General features: G+C 38.8%; 1 protein-coding gene across 1 annotated transcript in view; it reads right to left on the reverse strand.

Moving 5' to 3' along the window:
* Positions 1-23,726, reverse strand: part of cacna1db (calcium channel, voltage-dependent, L type, alpha 1D subunit, b) — an 84,440-nt gene that overhangs the window by 23,366 nt on the left and 37,348 nt on the right. Inside the window, exons 4-23 of the mRNA XM_051071136.1 lie at positions 22,006-22,145; positions 21,354-21,496; positions 19,447-19,599; positions 17,647-17,843; positions 15,659-15,762; positions 15,193-15,362; positions 9,494-9,581; positions 9,238-9,264; positions 8,542-8,702; positions 8,189-8,414; positions 7,500-7,707; positions 6,222-6,342; positions 5,879-5,993; positions 5,669-5,729; positions 5,451-5,511; positions 4,682-4,823; positions 4,322-4,451; positions 2,695-2,754; positions 1,143-1,249; positions 27-114 (exon numbers count right to left, since the gene is read on the reverse strand). Of these exons, the coding sequence (XP_050927093.1) occupies positions 27-114; positions 1,143-1,249; positions 2,695-2,754; positions 4,322-4,451; positions 4,682-4,823; positions 5,451-5,511; positions 5,669-5,729; positions 5,879-5,993; positions 6,222-6,342; positions 7,500-7,707; positions 8,189-8,414; positions 8,542-8,702; positions 9,238-9,264; positions 9,494-9,581; positions 15,193-15,362; positions 15,659-15,762; positions 17,647-17,843; positions 19,447-19,599; positions 21,354-21,496; positions 22,006-22,145 (2,502 nt within the window). The remainder of the gene's footprint in view (positions 1-26; positions 115-1,142; positions 1,250-2,694; positions 2,755-4,321; positions 4,452-4,681; positions 4,824-5,450; positions 5,512-5,668; positions 5,730-5,878; positions 5,994-6,221; positions 6,343-7,499; positions 7,708-8,188; positions 8,415-8,541; positions 8,703-9,237; positions 9,265-9,493; positions 9,582-15,192; positions 15,363-15,658; positions 15,763-17,646; positions 17,844-19,446; positions 19,600-21,353; positions 21,497-22,005; positions 22,146-23,726) is intronic.

Raw genomic sequence — 23,726 nt, forward strand, 5'->3', positions numbered from 1 at the left:
TGTTGTACTATTGTACTCATTCTGACCTTGAGTCCCTTCGCTCTGTTGATGGCCCTGAGTGGGCGGAGGACTCTCAACACACGGAGAATCTTCACCACAGAGATAGCAGAGGACCTGTGGGAGAAAAACACACCAGTTACCATTTTAGTAAACTGTATTTTAGTATACTAATTGCTCACCTCTTGTCATCTAGTGCAGATTTTGCTATGAGTCATAATAAGAGATGGTGTTGGTTGGACTGTTAAGAGGATTGTCTATTTAACTGAATCAAAAGATAACACAGTTTTGTGGTGTGAAAATCTGTGTTCTGTATTTTGTAAGTGTTTACTTTGTCTTCTAGCCTTCCATGGCATGCTGGTTTCATACGGTAACTCAGCAGTGACACTAAATGCGAGTGTGTATGTGTGAAGTGTTCATCACAGCACATGCTGTGGTTCAATTATTGGACTATTTCTTGGCCAAGCAAGTGACTTCTTGGAGTCCTGCTAGTAACCTCCTAACAGCCTCATGGTGAGTCAACATGACTCAACTGGAATGGCACTCAGTAGAGTGTATACCCGAACGCCAAACAATCCCAACACGTCTGTCTAGATCTTATCCATCCGTTTAAATGGATCTGCACCAAAGTTTTTAGCATTCTTCCCCCATTCCCAATCCCTCCATCAAAGTGGGTGCAAGTTGCTTCAGTATGCCTACACCATGATGATACAGACACAGGTGAAAACAACCTCTATTGGAAGTGGTAATAAAGTCACCAGGCCAAGAAATAGTCCAGTGCATAGCCCCCTGCAAAACCACAACTTTGTTGTTTTTACACTTGGGTTCTTGTGCAGATTAAATACGATGTAACATATTAATTGATGAGCTTTAAAGGTGCAAGTTGGTAGATTTTGTAACTGCTTATTCCTGTTTTGGTCTGCTTTCAGCTTCATATGTAGACATGAGACAGACGTGATCTAACTTATTGGCAAGGAAGGCAATATTGTACATGTATTACGCAGATTGTTAAACTATTCTTTTATTACCTGCTACTTGCAAGGCAAAGAGCTGTGCTTAGATATGATGCCAAAAGAAAACACTCAATGATAAATTTCAGCCGTGACATAAAATCTTTTACTGATGAGAAACTGAATGATACGTACTGAATGCCAAAGGACACCAGAGACACACCAACGACCAGCAGGTCTAATAGGTTGAAGTAGTTTCTACAGAATGCCCCTTTATGGAGGAACGCTCCAAATGCTGTCATCTGGACAGAGGAGAGAATAAAGTCAGGACTAAAGAAGACAGATCTGCCATCAGACACATACATTCATACAAGGGGACAGCTTCAAATCAGGCTGAAATGGGATTTTGACTGTAAAAACTATTTAGATGATTGCCAAAAAACAATGTACAGTATCAATTTTCATAATTAATTTCTTCTTGTATATCTTCTTTCATTCACATTCATTTTGCATTTCAAACATGCATGTTCATGACAACAGTGCATGATGTAATGTGACAGATGTAGTGTCATAGAAATTAAGCTATAAAATACTCTTTCTGAAAAGCTAAATCTCAGTCACAAACCAATTAATAGAATATTATTTTTCTGATATGAAAGCAATAATTCTATTATATTAGGTTCAATATTTTAAAAATTTGAGACAAAACATGACAGCTGGGTTCACACTCACAAACACTACTTGAAAACACTGTGAAGGGCTTAAAGAATACTGTGATCAGAGACACGCACACACACAAATAAACAGATTATAAACAAAGCAAAATGTTCAGACAAGGCAAGTCAAAAACCACAACACTGATTTCTAGCGCAGATTAAGCCAGGAACTGTACTATAAACACTTCCCATAAAACGAGAGTAAGAGAGTAAGAGAGTGTAATCTCCTCCTGACAGAATTTCTGGCTTAAGCCATAATACATGAGATTTACCTGGTGCAGGCATGCAGAGAGCAAAGGGGTAGGGCAGAGGATTGAACTTTAACAGTAAAAAAAAAAACAAAAAAACAGAAACCTGACATTTGTGGATTTCTTTGAGCGTATTTTTGGAAGTGCATTGGCCCAAAAAAACACATGTAAATATAAGGGAGGGGTCACATCTCTGTGTACAGTGTGCAGTCAGGTAGCGGGATATAAAGCTTGATGTTAGTTCAAGTTCAAGTTCATCTCTCCACAGTTTAGCATATTTAAAATTTCAACATCTTACTGATAAAAAAAAAAATCAAAAATATTAGTTGTTGAAAATATAGGAATCTATCAGTCAATGTTGTTGAAAAGATTCAAAGATAACTGTTGGTGAAAGGTTTCATAATGCCACCAGAGTCATATAGTACCAATCAAGTTTCTATTTTTTATTATTCAGAAAGTTGAAAGAATTTAAAAAAAAAATGAGCTGTAATATTTTGGAACAGCTAAACAAGTAGTTGCACTCTGGAGAGCCACTGGTCCGTAAACTGGTCAAGGATGAAGAGGGGAAGCGGGCCGTGATGGAAAAGTGACTGACAGACTGACAAAAATATCGAAAACGCATGAGCTCCACGTTGACGGACTGGCGCCATGACAACAAGACAAGCAGGCGGCCGTTTTGATCAAAAATTATAGAGACAAAAAATGGAGGATGGGAGGATATTTGCAGCAAGCTTGGAAGTGGTGGGTTGTTGCTGAGGCAGCACAACAGTTTTTATTGTTTACCTTAATAAGGATCTCAAATGTAAACATACTAGTGAAGACATAGTCTGCATAGCCTAGGATCTGAGGAGGCAATCAGAGTGACACAAGCACGCGGGGTTACTGAAGCTCTACTCAGCACAACACAGCACGCAAAGGACATTTACCTTCAACAGGATCTCAACAGTAAAGATTGCGGTGAAAGCATAGTCAAAATAACCAAGTATCTGAAAGAGGCAATGCACAAGTTCGAGTCATTCCAGGTTAACAGCACAGTGAATGATCTGTCAAACATTTTCAACTGTAGATACAGAGTCAAACACAGATGAAACATTAAATCCCACTATATCAAAGCTGCACTAGGCAATATTTTAATGTGAAAATAATGTAACTAGGTTTTCTGTGAGCAACAAATATGTGAATTGAGATTATATATATATATATATATATATTATATGGCAAAACTTTAATTCACAGAAAGCTGCACTCACCAAAGTTACATTTTGTGCCTACAGTTATAGTGTTTTTGGGTAGCAGAGGAGGTCTTCCTGCCAAGCCATGCCATGAACAGCTGTGAGCAGTCGAGCCACGCTGGCAGAGTACACAGGTTTTTCCACTGCACTTCACAGCAGGATGAGGTTGTTTACTATGATGGGGTGTTGGAAGTGTGCTGATCATGAATCAAAGTTGAGAGTCATCTGCAGCCCCTATCAGCTCACTGTGTCTTTGCCTGTTTGTACTTTTCCTCCCTGCAATATTTAAAACTCCACTGACCAAACAGTGAACCAGCTGAATATGTCCATATCTGGTTGATTAGATCTGTTTTTATTGAATCTCCACTAACTTGGTGACAAAGATGTTACATTCCATGTAAACCTCCTACACAACTCCAACATGGCTGAAAGTAAACTGTAAAATAAAGATGATATCTGAAAGTACAAGCAGGAAAACATGAGTGAAACTAAACTAAACCAAAGAGACTCAGGCAGAAGCTGCAAAAACACTAAGAGCTGAACACAGCTCACTAACAGAGCTTTCCCTCTAATCTCCAGCACAGACACGCACAAGTTTAGCGTTAGTTTTGAGGACATGGCTGGGAGCTATATGAGGAGACGTCATAGATTGGCTGCGGTCGGCCCTCCTACTACACAGGACCACAGTGGTGGGGCTCAGTGCATCTATCCCCTGCTGTGAGGCTGTAGTGGAAACACATGTCTTCACGGCTTGGCTTGGCAGGGTGCGGCTAAAGCACATGTAGTGCCACGTCTGTTGTGAGCAGTTTGTTGTCATCACATTACATAATTTCCGAGTGATGACTTACAGAAATGTCAAGTTTCAAGTTGGATCTGATGACATTTGAAATTGCCTAGTGCAGTTTGTTTTGATTACATAATATGAAATAAAAAAATGGGTTTGACAGTAATTGTAGAAATAGGAAAGTTTCTGATGCAGTACTGTGTGGCAGTAACATGATTTGGTAAATAAGGAAGCAACAAATGTCCAGACTCATATTCTACAGTGTCATGTCAAAAAATCTGCAGTAGAAAAGCCCAACTGTCAGCTACAGTGAGACAAATAAACCCTCCAAATATGACATGTAAGAAAAGTGGGGAAGTCTAAAAGACTGTAGTCCCAGCAGTTGTTTACGTACAATATTGCGAGCAGAGAAGTTGCGTATGGGGTCCTCGGCAGCCAAAGAAACAGAGCTGAGCATGATGAACACCAGGATGAGGTTGGTAAAGATCTGATGGTTGATCAGCTTGTGGCAGAATACACGAAACCTACAGAGAGAGATGTGAAAAGAGAATGAAATGAAAAAGTGAGTAGACAGATAAAGACACAGAGGCAGAGTGTGTATAGTGAGTATAACAGCAAGTCTGGTTTTATTTCACATCTTTGATGTCAGCTTTTTGCATCTGCTATTACTGATTTTATAGGTGTTTGTTTTGTTACATTGAACAGGTTGACTTGTGTTAGTGATACCATCAAACCTGTACGAGACGAGACTCACGGGTTAGTGCTGCTGAAGATGAAGAAGGCGCTGCCCTCTGGGATGGGCGGAGTCTTTTCTTTGATGCTGAGTTCAGACAGCCTCTGGGGGCGGGGTCCAGAGGGGACTTCTGGGAGGTCATCATTATCATCGTCATCACACACTAGGACATAAACAAGAGTTATTTCAGTCTTCTGAATGTGAAAACAATCTTTGTGTGGTACTTGCGGTGATATTACTGAGGCTTACAGCAAATGAACATTTTGATTCCTTGAAGCTCTTTGCTCTTTACATGAACTGCTTTCAACTATTTATCTCTGAAAAGCTGTTTTAACAGGTGGAATTGATTCTATACATATACATTTCACAAAGTTTTGTTTTGTCCTCTTCTCATATTTTGTCATATTTAGTTTCTTTAAGTGTTTCTCTTTATACTGTCTTGGTAGCAGTGCCTTTTTTTTCCTCATAAACCTCAGTACTGCCTGTGGTCATAAACACCAGGAGCATTTGTTGTATTTATTTATTTTCAGTAAAATTTCTCTTAATACTGCAGGTGTTGCTGGAGTAGTCATTTTTACAGCTGCCTCACTTCTACATGCATCTTGCCAGCAAGTGAAACCAGAATTTGTGCCACAATCCCTGTATTGGGTGAAATAACACCAGAGACCTCAATGCCTGATTATTGTCATTGTTCAGACTTCTTGTCAGATACAGTCCTGTAAAACTAGATGAGGTGATGGATGAGTAGTGGACCCCAGTTTGAGCACTGCTCAGTTAAAGTCCCTTTTACCTGGAGAGTCGATGGCAGGATACAACTCTTTGTCTTCTTCCAGCAAGCCCTCTGTTGGCATCTACACACAGTGATCAGGTTTAGCCTTTTGAAAATGACTAAGATGAAAACTAAACCAGTGGTGCCCTTTTTAGACAGCTGGTCAATTTTACAATGTATACATACAAAATACATAAAATCATATGATTTGCATGATCTCTATGATCTCTGTCTTTTACCTTGGTCTCGCCATCCTTGGCTTCTGTTATTTCAACTCTCTTCTTATCTGTACTTATTTCCCTGTTTGGGACAGATAAAAGAGAGGGACTAACCAACAAGACAGGATGGCATTTTTTCTGCCAAGGGAAAGTGCCTGTGACAAATGTCTACAAAAACAATTTGACAGAAAATGTGAACAAAAATTCAAGTGTGAAATATTGAGGTTGTACTTGGCACTGTTCTTCCTCTTCTTGGCCTCCTCTTCCTCCCTCTGTGCTGTGTTGAGGCTCTCTGCGTCTGCCAGGTTGTCAACAGCAATGGCCAAGAAGACATTTAGCAGGATGTCTGGTAATGTGACTTAAGGAGGAAACACCGACCAACATGATGAAATCTGATCATTAAAATCTCCCCAGGGCTTTGTGGATGTGGGACGACACCAACTGGCTCAAACTGACAAATGAAACTTTTTCACACATGCAAGCACAAAAATGTGATATTGTGTTTGTGTGTGTGTGTGTTTTATGTATCACTGTGCATGAGCAGATCTGTGTGTGTTTGCTGCTAGTGGGATACAATTTCCACAGATGAAGAGGATGATGAAGTAAATGCAGACCACCATTCCAGAGGAGGCCGGCCCGCCGTACGCCATGATACCATCGTACATCACTGTATTCCAGTCTTCTCCTGTCAAGATCTGGTGAATACGATATACAGAATTTTCAAACATTTATCCTGTGACTGATTTGAAGAAAATATTTACCATGATGTCACAATTTACAATGTTAGTAAGAGTAGAACGAATCATATAAAGAACTTTTTTATTATCTATTTCTATTGCTATCACACTAATTAACAGGAATGGTGCTGTGTGTTCATGTCATGATGTTCCGCCCCATCCACACAATAACATGATTTCCTGAAGAAGCATTGTTCCATTTGTAATGCTTCTCTGTGATGTGACTGGCTGAAAGCGGATTGATTAATCACCACACCTTCCAAGTTATATCACACATCTCTCCACTGTTATGCACTCCTGATGCACCTACATGAACCAAAATAGCAGGTGCACTTGCAGACATCCATGTCCATGCACCAAAGACCTACTGCTTTGTGCTAGGCAATTCAGAGATTAAAATCAGGCCCAATGGTCAGATGGTCTGGCTTTAAAACCTTCGTGCCTGCACTGTGTGATTAAATAAACCTGTTCATGTTGTTGCCATAAATATCCCTTCACAAACATTTGGATTTGATTTGTAGTCAGCAGAGACATTTTCATGATATCTTTAACGGTGCTATATGAAAGTTTTTGCTATCACTACATACCCAATGTTAGCATTAACAGCTGTTTACTTACCAAGAATTTCAGCAATCATTGCATATAAGACAAGTTAGAATAAGCCTTCCGGGCAGAGCACTATTTCGAGGACAGACTGGATGCTACTGTGACTCACTATTGCAAAGGGGTATTGCGAGACAGGATGGGCCTAGCTGGTTAGCATGCTAACTTCAGTAGCAAAGCGAGAGTTAACATTGGCGTTGCTTTACACCACTGGAGACAGCTCTTGGTGAGTAAAGGAATGAATGAACTTAGAACACTGTTTCTAGACTGGTAAGTAAACAGTTGTTATGTGGTGATAGGAAAAACGTACATATAGCACCTTTAAAGAAATACTAGCAAATTTGAAAATACATTAGATCATCATTTTGAAAATGCTAAAATAATTATCTATTTTACCAGCAGAGAATTACTGTAGCATTCTGATTGTTATTGCAGTGTATGTATCTTTGTGACTGGACATTACACTTCCTGCAAATTGTATCTGAATGTCCTAAATAAAACCAATCACTCACCTGGAACACAGTGAGCAGGGCCTGGGGGAAGTTATCAAACGTGCTCCTCTTGGTCACAGTCTCATCAAAGTTGAACTTGCCCCCAAAGAGCTGCATGCCCAGCAGGGAGAAAATAATGATGAAGAGGAAGAGCAGCAGCAACAGGGAGGCGATAGACTTCATGGAGTTGAGCAGAGAGGCCACCAAGTTACTAAGAGATGCCCAATGACTAGAGAGGAAAAAATAGAAAACAAGTTAACAGAAGGATGGACACTCAGAATGCCAACCAAACACCTGGTTATAACATGCAAATACGTAAATTATAATGTTGACAGGCAAGGCATGAAAACTATAGAGAGCAGGGACATTCATTTCTGACTCGAACTCCCGCATGAGATGTGACATCTTGTAAGTATACTCACTTAGGACATCTGGTACTCAACACAGTGCTTCAATGAAGGGCTCTTTTTTTCTTATTGTTTTTTATTATTATTATTTGTTCACTTTTCTTATTTGTTGCACTTTTAATTAATCAATATCAATAAGTTTACATAATATTCTTAGCATTGTGACCTGTCTGACCTTTTGAGTGAGTTTTGTCACTGTCATGGCTTTCTTTTTGCACAGAATGAAAAAAAGAATAGGGCCTGAAACATTTAAGTCATCTCTATTGCATTCAGAAAACTCATGCACAACTTTCTGTTGCTCACCGTGTAACTTTGAAGATCCGTAGGAGCCGAACGCAGCGGAAAACAGAGATGCCCAGGGGAGACATGATGGCCAGCTCCACCAGGATGGTCTCTATGATGCCTCCACACACCACGAAACAGTCGAAGCGGTTAAACAGGGACACAAAGTAGGCCTGCAACCCCAAACTATACATCTTTACCAGCATCTCCAAGGTGAACATTGCCAGGAGAACTTTGTTGGCTACGTCTGGAGAGGAGAAGAGACAAGCAGATTTCAGGAACATCTGTGTATAATATTATCACATACCTCATAATTGAACAAACTCAAGACAACTGACCTAAATCAATGAAGAGAATAGAACAAAAATAGTTACCCTGTACTTCAGTGAGCCAGTCTGGCTGGTTGTAGTGTTCAGAGGCGATGGTGAGAGTGTTGAGAAACACCAAGATGATGACCAGCCAATAGAACGTCACTGATTTCACAGCTGCACGACACTTCCTGCGGCAAAATCGGTTCCACCGCCGCCACTGACGACTGAGAGACAGTTACACTTTAGGATCAGTGGTCAGGATACATACAGCCATGCTCAGAGGTTTACTTCCAAAATGAAACATAATCGGCCACGTTAAGAGATAATGTTTCCTAGTGGAATATTTCATGGTGGAAAATTTTACTGAATTCAACACATTTTGAAATGAACTCATCTGACTTATGACTCCAGTTATAGTATATAGTTATAGTATATATTTGATTATAAACACAATTTAACACATGGTGAATCGTATGATAGCACACCATCATCATGAATCAAATTAGACAAAAACACATTATGGCTGAGGACGGATTTTCAGTGCAAAGAGAGAAAAAACACGACGATGGAAAGGTGGTGAGACCAGGACAAAGATGGGAAATAAACTTTTAAAAAATTCAAATGGACATAAACACAGATGAAAACATAGGGGATGTGAGCAATTTAAATCTGAGGCAAAAAAAACAGCCATACAAGATGAGATGAAACAAATAAATGTATGAACACATCTACCATGCAGTGTCATGCCAAGGTACTAACCTGCACTTTGACTTAGTTATTTTTTGACTGGGGAGAATAAAACATGAAGCAGCTTTTAATAAAGGGCAACAGCATGTACAATTGTTCACTCTGGGTTTGAGTTACTTGTATGATTTGGACAAAAGCCACTGTGTCTTTTAACTGCAATTGATCTGGTCAAAGCATCCTTGAAAAAAATCAATGAACTCTGTTTTATAAACTCATTATGTGCTGACTGTTAATCAAATGTCCGCTGTTGTGTATGTGTCACACTCACCACAGAGGTCCGCAGCAGGGAGATTTGTCTTCCTCTCCATTGTGATTATCTGTGTTCACCGACTCTGTCTCACTAGTCGGCATGCTCGCTATGGTATCACACATGCAGGCACGCGCACACATGCACGCACACACACACACACACACACACACACACACACACACACACACCAAAAAGAAAGTAAGTTAACAAAAAGGTATAGGACAAACTTTGTGTCCTGAAGGAAACCAATAAAAGTGACATGATGATAGATTTTCCTATTGACACACATGCATTTTTGGTTTGGCTTGGCTCTTGGGTGATGGAATATGTTTTAAGTGAAATGTTCAGTATACAATATTAATAACTCATATTTTTAGCTGGTGATTGTAAGTATGGTGTCTCCAATTTGACCTTTTCTGCCTGTAGATGTGTTAGCTGAAATGCTCCTTCTTTAATGTTTCATGTGGCTTAAAGGCCAAGCCAAACCACCAGAAAAAAGAAAAACTAAAAATGTGAAAAATGCAGGTGTTAGATAATGTGTTAGGGTGACTCCTTCTCAAAGTTTGACAATAATTAAAAGGAAACTCAGCCAGGCTTTTCCTGAATTCTGAAATATTTTATTTCTCAAAGATGGAGACTGATGATATCCCATGCAACTGGGTCTTCAGTTGCAGAGCAGGTGTGAAACAAACTGTTCTGTTTTGATTGACAACTTTTAACATTTCTGCATAGATCAAGTCACAGTGAGTACATGCTACCAGACCTGAGACATTTATTTGATGGAAACCAGAATCAGACTATAAATATTGTTACTGTTACTATTTGGTCAAATATGTTGGTCAAGGTCTGTACACTGCAACATGGATTACTTACATAGTGACAGGGCTAAAACATACAGTATCATATATACTGTACATGCACAATGTATTGTCTTTATAAGTGACAAATGAAAGGAATTCAAAATGATGATGAGAGGATGGGAGATCTGAACACAAATACCGTGAAAGCTCTGTTTACATTTGACCCAAAATAGAGTAAATTCAATTCATCTCAGCAAGATTATCTGAAAACACTGATTTTGGCTAAATACATTAAAATACATTAAAGGGTGTGTCAGGGTGTAAAATTTAAATTGCCAAAATAAAATAAACATGAACTAAATAAAAATTGCTAGCAAAACGTTTCATTACAAAACTTTAAACATTTTGTTGAATTACAGCATGTTGAGAGTGCGACACATCAGCTGGAAATATCTAAATCCAGACAAATTTGAATAATATACTCATTAATTTGTGCATTGAAATTCATATCATACTGAACATAATTCTAAGTCAATCTCTCTGTTGTAACAGTTCTGTCAATTTTTGACATTAACTGTGATTTTGTTTGTTTTTTTAAGAAAAAAAGTTTATTTTATACTGTATCTTTAAACTTAAATCTCAAGGTGCTACATGTGCAGAATCTCCTGTCTCAGTCGGATTGTTAAAAATTGGGTCAGGCGTTTATTTCCAGTAAACTAGATCACTGCGATGTGGTTTCTGCTGGAGGAATGAGGCATTAAATAAACTCCAGCTCATTCACAATGCTGCACACAGAGTATTAACCAAAACCAACAGGTTTTCCTGGTTTAATTTCTCTTCACTGGGTCCAAGTAAAACAAAGAACTGAGAAACATGCTCACTGTGTACACACTGGATAGATTCCTTAGATCACCAAGCTAAGGTCTACTCACTATACCTAGAATAAATTCTAAATCAGCTTCAAACAATGTGGTCCTACTCTCTTACTAACTTAAACCTACATATATTATGATTTGCCTTTTTTTTTTTCTTTCTTTTTATCTTGAAGCACATTCTCATGAATTTTGTTGCTTCATCTTGCCTCAAGGAGATTTTTTTTTCTTTTCCTTTCATCTGTTCGGGTTGATTCATTTCACAAACTGTATGGCCTTGTTTGTTCTTTGTAAGGAACAATGCAATGCAATGAAATGAAATTTCCCATGAAAAGGATGGAAAGGATCAGACTGGTTTGACAAAGGGCATGCAAATGCAAAAGCACAAACAAAAGCATAAGCAAAAGCACATGCATGCAGAAACACCCTCCAGGACAAAACTCTCCTCAACATGCGCAACACAGTCCCAGACATTCACACACATTCAAACACATTTACCCTGTGTCTCTGTGGACTGAGTGAACCAGCCAAACTTTCCTTTCTTCTTCTCAGTGAGGTCAGCCAGCGTGACCCCTTGGTGTTAACAACATGCAGTTCACACAGCCAGACAGCAGAGGAAGCAGTGAGTCAGTACACAGCAGAACAAGAGAGAGAGGAATGTACAGCAAGAGACAGCTGCAATACAAACTACTGACACAGCTACCATGTCCAGAAGAGCTGCTAAACAACAGGACATACAGTGATATCATCCCTCTGTAACAGACTGGCTACATCTTATTGTACTTAAGTAAAATTAATCTGTTATATTCTGCTTCTAGCATGAAGGTGACTGGCAAGTACAAGGAAAGAGAAAAGTTAAAGAGGCCAGTTTTTAAGAATTCACATTAATTTGTTCATACAAAGCCAGTCAGTCAGTCAAGAAAACAAGAATGGTGAACATACATTTCTCAACATGAGAATGAAAACCCACAACAAACAACAGGTTTTAATAATATACTGTACAGTATATCTACTATCAGGCCCATATGAATGAGCTTACTGAGATAAAGTGGAATTGGTGTTTACATTGGCAGATAAATGACAAGAAAACTGCGGAAAAGAAATGCCAAGGATGCGCTTGAGGTAGTTTTGAAACAGTGTCTTTGGCCTGCTTGGTAGATATACAGTATCCTGTACTTTAAATTATACAATATTCTAAACAATATCAAAACTTTAGTGTTGATCGGGCTGCATCACTTAGGTCTATGATTTTCTGGACAGAGTAACTATAGAATACAATGTTAGAGTGGGAGGGATTAGCAAACAAGACTTCAGTGAGAAAACAGAAGATGGAAGAGCAGAGAAGAGAACAACGGTTGGTGACAAAAGAAGATATGAGGAAACAGAAGGAAGAAAAAGGAGGAAGAGGGAAAAAAAACTAATGTTAGCAGCAATCTACTGACAGTTTTTTTTTTTTTTACAAGGCACACAGACACTGCAGGAATCAAGGAAAGAAAGTTAGTACGTTGTACTGGGTGTCGTCTACAACAATGACAGCAGAAGTCAAGAGCAGGGCAACTACTGGAGGACAAACATATGCACTGACCGCACTGTGAAAGGCACTGTAGCAGTACTGAGAGGAGAGGCCAGGCTGCCATCACACATCACCGCAGGCCAAACCGGTAGAACTTATTCACACACTTTTACAATATCTACAGCTCACAGCAAGGCACACGATGCACACATTTTTTAAAAAGAGCAGACGGGTTTCAAGTGATTTACACCCACATTTCATGTTCCTGTTTCAAAATTCATTTTGTTCATCTTATGGATTCTGTCCCAGTATTTGATTAAAATATTGAAATCATTTATGTAAGTATTTCCCTCTTAGCAAAAGGAGTATGCTTTCAGCAGTAGTATATTTCAGATGAACAGTCTGGATAGGGCTTTATGATGACAACAGCTGGAGATGGTCACTGGCAGAAAGATGGTTCTACAAATAGGAGGAAGATAATTTCAGGAACTGGAAGTTTGACCAGTCAGACAACTACAGAAGTCAAAAACTCTGTGCTGCCATGAATGACACTGGACTATAGTAAGATTAGTTGTTAAGAACTCATTCCAGCAGTCTGCTTTAATCTCAGAGGTGAGAATTTTTACAACAGACCTTACAACATAATCCTCTTTCCCTCATTATCTCACACACAGTAACAAACTTTCACATCAAGTTCAGATCTGCCATTTTTCTCCACTGCTGTGGTACTGCAGTGGACGGCACTCTTTTTAACAGATGAAGTCTGAGTTTATATTCACACATGGTGACGGAGGCATGAAGCAGGTGATATACCTACTGTAGATAACAATGCAGATACAAGACTGATGCAAATCCCAATAACTATGAGCTGTGAACATAAATAAAGCAGGCCACTGCTTTCTCTATATGGTTAACCTACCTTTTGTCTTGCAATACAGAACATTGTTAAGATGAGTATCTCTGAGTGTTAACTGAGTGTTGAATGAGTATTAACATAAAGTAGCCATAGCTACCGTTATCCTTCTCGGGCTAATGGGAAATAACGGCGTCTGCCCTCTAATACAATCCTGAAACAGATTTCTAATTAAATTTTATTCAAGAATGAATTTTGGGAAATGAACAAACAAAACCTGAAAACATATGGGCCTGTGTTTGCACTGCACTTGAAAATCATTGCCAGTGAAATACAATAACGTTGTAAAATGAAGAGAGTGCTTAAAGGGAAGTGGAGGTAGTGTTTTAGTTTCTCAGAATCATAAATACATTTTTATGGACATTCTTCAAGCTTCATAAAACCACCTACAGCATTCTTAATCTAAATCAGTCCTCATTTTCACAGTCCACAGCTACCTCCCATTTCCACAGAAATGTAGTTATAGTAGTAGTTTTTCTCTCTCAAATACACATACACAGAACCAAACATCAACATTTACCCCTGTGTTGTCATGGTGACCAGCACACATAAGGCCATGCCATAGAAAAGACCAAAAATGATCGCCCACTCGTGTGGCTTCTCAAGTTGCTACCATGGCTGAAGACATAGTCTTCACTCACACTCACAGCATTGTTGCGCCACCTAAAGGAATGTTTTAGAAATCTTGTTGCACTCATCTACTAATATGCACTAATATGGTGGGGAGTATTTCATTGTACTCCAGCCCCCTCTGTGTAGCAAACATGGTTGCTAGTTCCACAGAAAGGGGATTACAACTCCCCCAACCTGCAGAGAGTGTATGTCTGCACTCATCAGTTCAATTTTGCAAAATGATTATTTATTTGTATGGATTTTTATGCATGTAACATTTACTTTTCCTCTATACACAGTGTGAGACTGCAGCACAGTGTGGTTTGCATATTATTGATGCAAGCAAAGATAAGACGCACAAGGGAGGAAATTATTCTATTCTTGACCTATTTAATGGCAACAATGTTAAATATAAAGGCAATGTAAAAACTGCAGGAGTAATAGAAATGATGTAAGAACATGTCTTAAGAGGAGAACTGTAATACTAACCCATTATGTGCTTCACTCAGTAACAATAAGAAAAAGAATTTCTCTCTTTCAGAAAGTCTCATTTTGGCACAGCATGTAACTATTTTCTGGGATGATTCTCTCTTGTCATAGATGGCAGTGTTCACAGAAATATATGTTTTACTGAATGTTGAATGTATCTTTGTAAGGTGACATTTATGATAGTGTCTCTTCATAGTATCAGATGAGATTGCTGTTTTATCAGTATGTAATCTGTGAGTGTTTCAGTGCACTTTTATTTTGTCATTTTTAATTTAACTCCTTGCATGCTTGAAAAGATGTATGTATTATTGTTCTGTAGCAATGTCTTTTTTAACAGCCACATGGCTGAGCCAGGGCAGGTACATAAAACATTTCCTTGATGACACATTCAAGGCAAAACATCAGTGAGTTTAAGGCAGAAAAAGTTAAGGCTTGGTAACTCACAGTGTTTGTACTCTTCACTTCCCTGCTTTAGACAAAGATAGCAGTGCAAAATGTATTAAATCCAGATAACTCACGGTTACGCTTGCCCTCCTCATCTCCCTCCTCCTCGTTCTCAGGGTCGATGTCCTCGGCCTGGGTGATCCAGTCCAGGTAGCCCTTTAGGTCTTCCTCTAACTGCTGTTTCTCACGTAGCTTCTGGAAGTCTCCACGAGCCTTGGCCTTCTCTCGTTCTTTGGAAAACTCTCTGGACAGAGCAGAGCATAATGACAGTCAAACCTGGGTGGCATTCAGCATCAACAAGTGCTTTTTTTGTCTGACAAGCCCTCAGCTCTCAAAATATCAATTTTCTGAACTTATTTGTCATGTTCAGGGTCACAGAACTGACAATCACTACTTATATTTGAAGAATTAAGGTGTATTGAACCATATCCAATATCACTGAAAAAAATAAGCAGTTACAGCAAATTTTGTTTTTTGTTGTTGTTTTGTTTTTTTTAAGAAAAAGATCTTATATTGACAAAAACACAACACAAAACCTACCCGCTCAACACACCCAAAACCAAGTTGAGTACAAAAAAGGATCCAAAGATGACCAGACTGACAAAGTAAACCCAAGGCAGCTCAAAGCCCATTGCATCATTCATCTACATGGAAACACAAGCAGAGAAAGAAAAAAGAGGATTACACATATTCAATATTGAAACAAATGTTTTATTCTAGTATTCTCATGCAATTACTCCATAGACATTTACAAAGACCAGTGTAACTGAGAACATTTTTGGTCTGATGCAGGCTTGGTGTTGCAGCCAAGTATTAATGGGTTAAGATGATGGTGGGTGCCCACTAAATTTCACAGTTTCTGCCAGTAAAACCAGCTACTATGTCCTCACCTGCACGATTATGTATAGATTCCACACATACACTGGATTTTAAATAAAATGAAATTGCAGCTCAAAGCCATTCTTCAGAGGGAGAGAGATCATCCACTCTCAACTCTGACCACTAGAGGGCACCATGTGAGAGACAACTGGGTTAGTAATGAGTGAGAGGAGGTATCAGAAGATGAGACATCTATTAGTGATGTGACTGAGGCAAATGACCGCACTACAGAGGTAAGGTGCCTTTTAATAAAGCTGTCTGGTAAAGAGACACTAGGAGTTGATAGTTGGATAGTTGGGGGGAAAAAACGGAGTCTATGGAGCACTATAAAAAATAATAAATCTGTAAATGAAAATAAATGTGGAAATATGAAGAGAAATAAATAAAAGACTAAATAAGCAAATTAAAAATGTGGCAAAAAAGTACATAAATACATAAAAATGTTATTAAATTTAAAATTATTCTTTTATAGTTATTTGTCTTTATATTTTCACATTTATTTTCTTATTCTTATTCTTTTCCTTTTTTTTTTAATGGCACTCCTATGAGTCCACAGCCTCTAGCCACAGCACAATACGCTGCCACCCACCCTGCCATACTTGATTGATTTCTGTAGCAAAGGTCAGAGGTCATATCTAATTTATCCATCTGTCTGTCTTTCCCTCGTTTAAGTTTGTCGAGTCTCCTTCCTTCAACACTTGAACAGAAGTATTAGCATGGAATTGCCATGGTAACACATACATGCATAAGAGAGAGAGAGAGAGACAGGATGGAAGAGAGAGAGAAGGAGGGAGAGAGGTTCATTATTTCCAAGATGAGGGTCTCCATCAATAAAGGGATGTGGGTGGATTGTGATGAAAACTCATTCTGAGTTGAGCTTCAATGCTGAGTGTTTTAGCTAATTAAAAGCTGTTGGTGATTTCTGCTAATGAGAAGCGAAGGGTTTTGAAGTGAGTCTGTGGGTTTTTTTGTTGTTTTTTTTTAAATACATTGTTATCAACTAGAATAAGGTGATGGTTCAGGCTCAGGTCACAGGTCTGATGACCATTCTGTAATAAAAATTAAATAGTTTTTATGGCTTGAATTTGTAGAAGAGACAGAAACAAATGGTCATTAGAGATTTTATATATTAAGGACCTCAATGAGTAAGTTTCTTGTAGCCTGCAGATTTTTGGTAAAATTAACCCTCTACTTTATCTTCAGACATCATTACTGTAACTGTGTCCTGTGTGAAATGTAACACTTTTGGATGGCATCTTATTTTTTTGTCCAAATGTCTTATGTAAAGTACTTTGGGTTGTCTTGCTGTTGAAATATGCTGTAAAAATAAACTTGCTGTATATATATGTTGTATATAATGCACATTACCTTAATTATGTCAAGTTTCATGACATAACTCAATAAATTGGAATACTACCATCCTTTAAATGAATATTTTCACATAAATATAATGACTTATGTCACCTTGTTTGAGAAGATGATATGCATCATTGCAGTTTTGTCACAATTTCCTAGAATCAGCATAGTTTCAAACATGCTGGATGTAACACAATATTTGTGTTTGTGTGTAAGTTTTGTCAAAAGTACCAAAAACATGGCGCCCCATCTGGGCTTCATTAGAGTAATTTTGATGCAGAGTGGCAGATTACCCAGTAGAGAACCTCAGTCCAGCCCTCCATGGTGATGCACTGGAACACAGTGAGCATAGCAAACAAAAAATTGTCGAAGTTGGTGATGCCGTTGTTGGGGCCTTGCCAGTACTCTCTGCAAACTGTGCCATTGAGTAGACAATGACGGCCGTGCCCTGATACAGCACACGGTGTGGGCTCCTCTTCTGCAAGGGCACCTGGGGGGCACAGAGATAGATGAATGTATTATTCAAATCAGTGCATAATAAAGACAAACAAACCAACTTGGACTCATATCTCACAAGCCCACCATAATAAGTATATTGCCATTCAATATGAATGGATTCTACTGCAGAAAGCTGTGTAGTAAACATGGAAATACTGACATTAAATAAAAACCACAGGGCTCTATTTCATTTGCACAGGTATTTACACTATAAAAGCCATCCAAATGTCTTAGCCTTTTAACATTAGTTGTCCATATGCGTTTGTTTCAGAATATTTTTCATAATAGTAACAGTACGAGGATTTATATGAAGTGGCCAACAGTAAATATCTAACTCCCTGCTGTCTTCAGAGACTCTGTAGACCTGCAAGTTTAGATCTTTTGACTGAGGCTGAGTGTGCTTCTGCTGTACTGCTGATCCCTTTAATCCTTTTGTCACCTCCTTTTACTGGTTATCCTATTCAGTCTTAGCCTCCTAATACACTGATATTTTATTCCTTTGTTTGACTGTGTTTTCTTGTGCCATAATTTATCTTTTCTTTTCTCTTACTCCTTCCATCCCATGTTGCTAAGCATCCTATTTTGCACCACCGACCTCATGGAGAACAGCAGTCCATATATTCCTTCATAGAGTCCTCTGGGTCATGTTTTGTCATTATATAAGCATTACAGAGAATGATGGTACAAATTAAACCCCACCCTCATCCATACATACATACACGCAAACAGTATATGCTTAGCAAATGAGCCCGCAACATGTTTAACTTTCCTTCATATCCACTCACATACAAATCCCCACACGCACTCATATTTTGCTCTAGACCTCTCGCGCACACACAACACATCACTTCCTCAGGGCCAGCAGAAAAGACACAGGCAAAGGTGGATCAAACTCACTGTGTCATGACCTCTCGACTTAAGCCTACAATGTTTCTCCTGACGTCCACAAACAAACAGATCAAAGTAACAAAGTGAAGGAAAGAGGGAGAGATTAAGTGGAAACTGTGTGAGAAAGAGAGGGATGACAGAGAGAGTGATACTCTATGAAAACTGCTGTCGTACTCCTGTACGGCCCACTGATCCCTGTGAGTTCAGCTGCTTCGCTCTTCTCAGTCAGCCATTTCAGAACATGACTGTGGTTTTGTGTGTGCGTGCGTGTGTGTGTTATGTACTGTATATACATTACATTTATGACCAACAACTGTCCATCAGTTTATCCTTATTTCTTGAATAATTCTGTTATGCAGGAAGCAATGCTGGGGTAAAGGTCAGGCATGTTTACATAATAGCCAGATATTAGTCACTTAATCACTGGATTTAATCCACCATCTGCTGTTCTGTCCTGTTTTCAACAGCTTGTCACCATTCACATACAAGGCACATGTGTCCATTCATTCTCAGGGATTAAGTCCTGTGTCTCTCTTAAGCTGCAATGTATACAGTACGTCTGTTAACACCGTGCTGTACGTTGGCTGTGGGAATTTAAAAATCACACATATCAAAAAGTAACTGGTTGAAGCAGTGAGCAAAATATCAGACACTTAAGAGTGAAACCAAAGATAAACGAATAAATAAATCTCTCGGCACTACCTTACCTGTTTTTATCACATAGCATGTGGCGTGCATTTTGCCAATGAAGAGTTCCAGGCCAATGATGGCGTAGATGATAATGACGAAGAGGACGAGCAGAGCAATGTGAAGCAGGGGAACCATGGCTTTAATAATGGAGTTTAAAACCACCTGTAAACCTGCAAACATACACAGAAGCCAAGGTCAGAAGGAACAACCAGACATATACAGAAATATACATGCATACCCAGCATAAAGCCAATGAGAAAAGCAGCAACAGGATGTTTGTTCTTTATCTTAATTAATCAAAAAATCATAGCTGCAAAGATTAGCTGATTAATGTGGGGCACTTTGGACCTGGTAGAGCTACTGCAGATGTGTTTTGGGCTGTATTGGATTTAATCTTAATGTAACCTTGTGAATTCTATTTTGTTTGAAAGCTTCTGATTCTATCTGTGCAAAGCATTTTAGGATCCTTATATCACTGCAACAGCTGCTGACACAGAAATGGTTCAGACTTGTGGCATGACTCCAAAGTTTTTTCCCCACAAAAGGTGCCGCTACTGCCCTCATATCAGAGGAGGAAAAAAACTTTTCTACAATGTTTGGAGACACAGGGGCTTTGGTCCAGTGTCTCACTCTGACTTTTTGGTCATATACTTTTCAAAAAAAAAAAAAAAATACCAAGGATATGACTGTAATGAAAATGGTTGAAGAACATGAAGCTTTTTATTTCAGGAACATTATTTTCAAGCTTGAGCACATAGATTTTTCTTCCCTCTGACACCAGAAATTTGGAGTCATTCAGATACAAAAGTCAAGGATGCATTAAACACCTATTTTCAGTACTGATCCATCTCCTGATTCTTTTCTCAGTTAAATAGTTAGGTTTGTAAAATGCCAAAGTGAAAAATGTTCATCTCAATTCCCTCATGCCTGCAGTGATGTCACTACATTTATTCTTTTGCCTGACCAACAGTCCAAAACTTAAATACATAATATATGACAAAGAAAAGCAGCAAATCCTCACAACTGAAAAGCTATACCTATGCATAGTTTGCTTGTATTTTTCCTTGAAAAGTTGAGTAACATTGGTCAATTATGAATGAATTTGATCAACTAATTGATTAATTGACTAATCTTTTGAGCTCTAGTAAAAGTAAAAGGCCAGTCAGAGGTAAGCAGATGGTTATTTAGTTGACAAATGGCACATGGTCAATCCTCTGAGTATACTGCACACACACGCACACACACACAAACAATAGTAAACACAGACACAGAGACACAAATTATGAAAGCTATCAGTTATCATAACGTGATTATCTATAGCTCTCTATGCATCATGCCACTGAGTAAACCAACAAACCAGCCACTGTGGCATCAGCAAACAAGTCGAAATACCACAGTTTAATTACACTGCATGTACCATCCAACAAAGATAAATGTTAAACTAGAATAAAACTGAAAATGTCGTTTCAGCTCAGTTCAACTTCATCTTTCCCAGAGGTCCTTTCCTCTCTGAGACCAGTGAATGATATGTTGCTATGGCAACTCAAAGAATGCAGACACGTTAGGGCAACTTCATGTAAGGTCAGATGTGAACTGAAAACAGAAACAGTGAAGGAAGCAGCCTCTCCTGGGTAATAAAGGAGAAAAGTGGGGACTACACAGATGTTTTCCTTGTAGGAAAGTAAACTTTCAAATATTCATGTTAATATATCTAATTATAGATACATAACAATGGCAACAGAATATAACAAACATGCAGTGATACATTTTGAATTTTAATCATTGCCTCTTATTTCAAATATAATTGATATAGAGTAGTTTGGTGCGCAGGACTTCTAAGTAGAAAAAATAAGGACATGTGATTTGACTAAAGACTTGCTTGTAATTGTTTAAGACTTAAAAACACAGCTCTGTGACAACTCACTGGGAACTCCAGAGACAAGGCGAAGGGGTCGTAGTACGCGAAAGGCTCGGAGGGCCTTGACGTCAAACCCCCCAGGTTTGCCTCCAGACTGGCCCCCAGAGTCAGCGTCTTTGGTTATCATCTCCAGAACCACACTGAACAACCTGGAGGGGATTGGGTCGAGAAAGGGAGAGGAAAAATAAAGAGGGAGGAAGAAGAGAGCAGTGATGGTGATGCCGTCAAAACTGAGCAAAAAAGGATGAAAGCAAAAGAGGCAGAAAGCAAAGAACAAAGCCACATGTCCTCTTTGTACTTGTCTCTGTGTACATGCACCTGTGTGTGTACGTGTGTGCTTATATAGATGGTTTATGTCCTTTATGTCTCTGCATGTTTACCTTTAGCTTTTAACACCTCATCACAGTTTACATCCCATTCAGGCCAGGTGGTCGGCTGATAAACCATCACTCTAAACAAGGCCTTGTTTGTGTTTGAATGTGTGTCAAAGTACATGAGCGCCTATATAAGCAAGTGTGTACGAGTGCACGTTCACGTATGGTTTAAGCTTGATTGTGCTCAAGAAATAATCTCATTGTTTGTCCGTGTATATGTTTGTGTTTTTGGTCGTGTGTGTTTGCACGTACATACATTATTTATCTGCTACCTATGAACTCACCCCACAATGACGATTACAAAGTCCAGCATGTTCCAGCCGTTTCTGACGTATGAGTTTTGGTGCATGACCAGGCCGTAGGCAATAATCTTCAGAAATGTCTCTATAGTGAAAATGATCAGGAAGGCATATTCTACTGTTTCCTGCATGGAGGGAATGGAAGGAGGGAAGAGAAAATAAAAGAGAGGAGGAGAAATTTTATTCATCAAGTTCACTAAAACTTTATCAAAGAATTTCACTGTGAGCCCAATAATGTGCTTGGGTGCTGCTAAAGTAAAATACAGATGCAATGATTCATACAGGTATAGGGCTCAACAAAGGAGAAAACATATTCCATGGCTACCACAACAGTTGGCATGGCAACCAATTTCTTTTTTCGACAAAGCCTGCAGAAAAGTATCTTTGATTTGACTTTGATCCACAGCCTCATGACTCCTGCTGACTTACAGTAAGATCAAGCCTCCAACAACACATTAAAAAAGGCAAATTGTCTAAACTGTCTAATTCATTCCTGATATTTATAATGACACGCTCACACTTGGCTTTGCCCGAGTTACATTGATTCTACAGTCCTCCAGTCCTTGGGCAAAAGCCTAAATTTAAAACTGTTCTCATGGTTTGGCACTTTCACCAAATGTACCCTGCGAGCTGAGATTTAATTTGCACATCACCTCTTGAGGACAAGCTGACTGGAATATTCTTTAAAAAGTCAAATCAAACAGAAGCCAGTGAAAACAGACTGCAGCAGTCAAACAGCAGTCCACCATTAGGGGCATAAAGAAATCATACATTCAAATAATTCTTCAGTTCAGTGTGTGTTATAATTAATTATATTCCAATATGTAGTGCTCATGCACACACACACACACACACACACACATCAACAGAGCTGACTTGTGCTTAGTTGTGGGTGTACAAGGCTTACGTACTCTGTACAAGGAGAAAATGAGTCTGTATCTGTGTGTGCATATGTTAATACACTCTTATTGTGTGTAATAAAGCTTAGTGGTGTAGCAAGAACAGCAGCAGCAAAAGGGAGAGAGAGAAAAATTTGAATTTATCAGACTTGAAGGAAGTGACTCTCATGAGTGGGTGGAGTGAATGTCTGGCTGTAGGTATGTGTGTGTCATGTCCCCTTTTCTGAGTGCAGAGAGCCGTAATATGACACTGATTTGGTTCTGGTTTGTGAGATGTGAGATTTGATTAAGAGATCTGTATTATTAGTTGAGGAAAAAAACATTTTAGTAATAAGATGTTTTATAAAACAAAGATGATTCTGCATAACTGCTACTGACTTCTGTGTTCATTTCAGTACAAACTGATGTAGATGTTGAGGGATGTTTGAAAAAGTTATTATCAGAGAGATATATGAGTTTTTTGAAGACATGGAGACACTTTTTGGTTCAGTTCCTGAGCATGAAAGCATCCATATATGTGCAATTTAACATATATTATTGTTAAATACATGTAAATGTCTGCTAGTTTAAAATACAATCTCTGTGTTCCACAGTCAGAGGATTTTTTCTTCAGTGATACTGAAAGAAAAGGACACAAAACATGTAGTTTCACAGGCAGTCACAGTGAGTGTGGATAATGTGTGTGTCATGTGGATAAAAAGACAAAAGGAAAGACGACACAGCATGTCCTGTGCTGTTTGGTTGACAGGTGCTCTCTGGGAAATGCAATGTAACACCAAAGCACTGGCTACTAAGCAATAAAGATGT

Source organism: Lates calcarifer, linkage group LG6 (assembly GCF_001640805.2).
Source record: "Lates calcarifer isolate ASB-BC8 linkage group LG6, TLL_Latcal_v3, whole genome shotgun sequence".
In the NCBI taxonomy this organism is placed as follows: domain Eukaryota; kingdom Metazoa; phylum Chordata; class Actinopteri; family Centropomidae; genus Lates; species Lates calcarifer.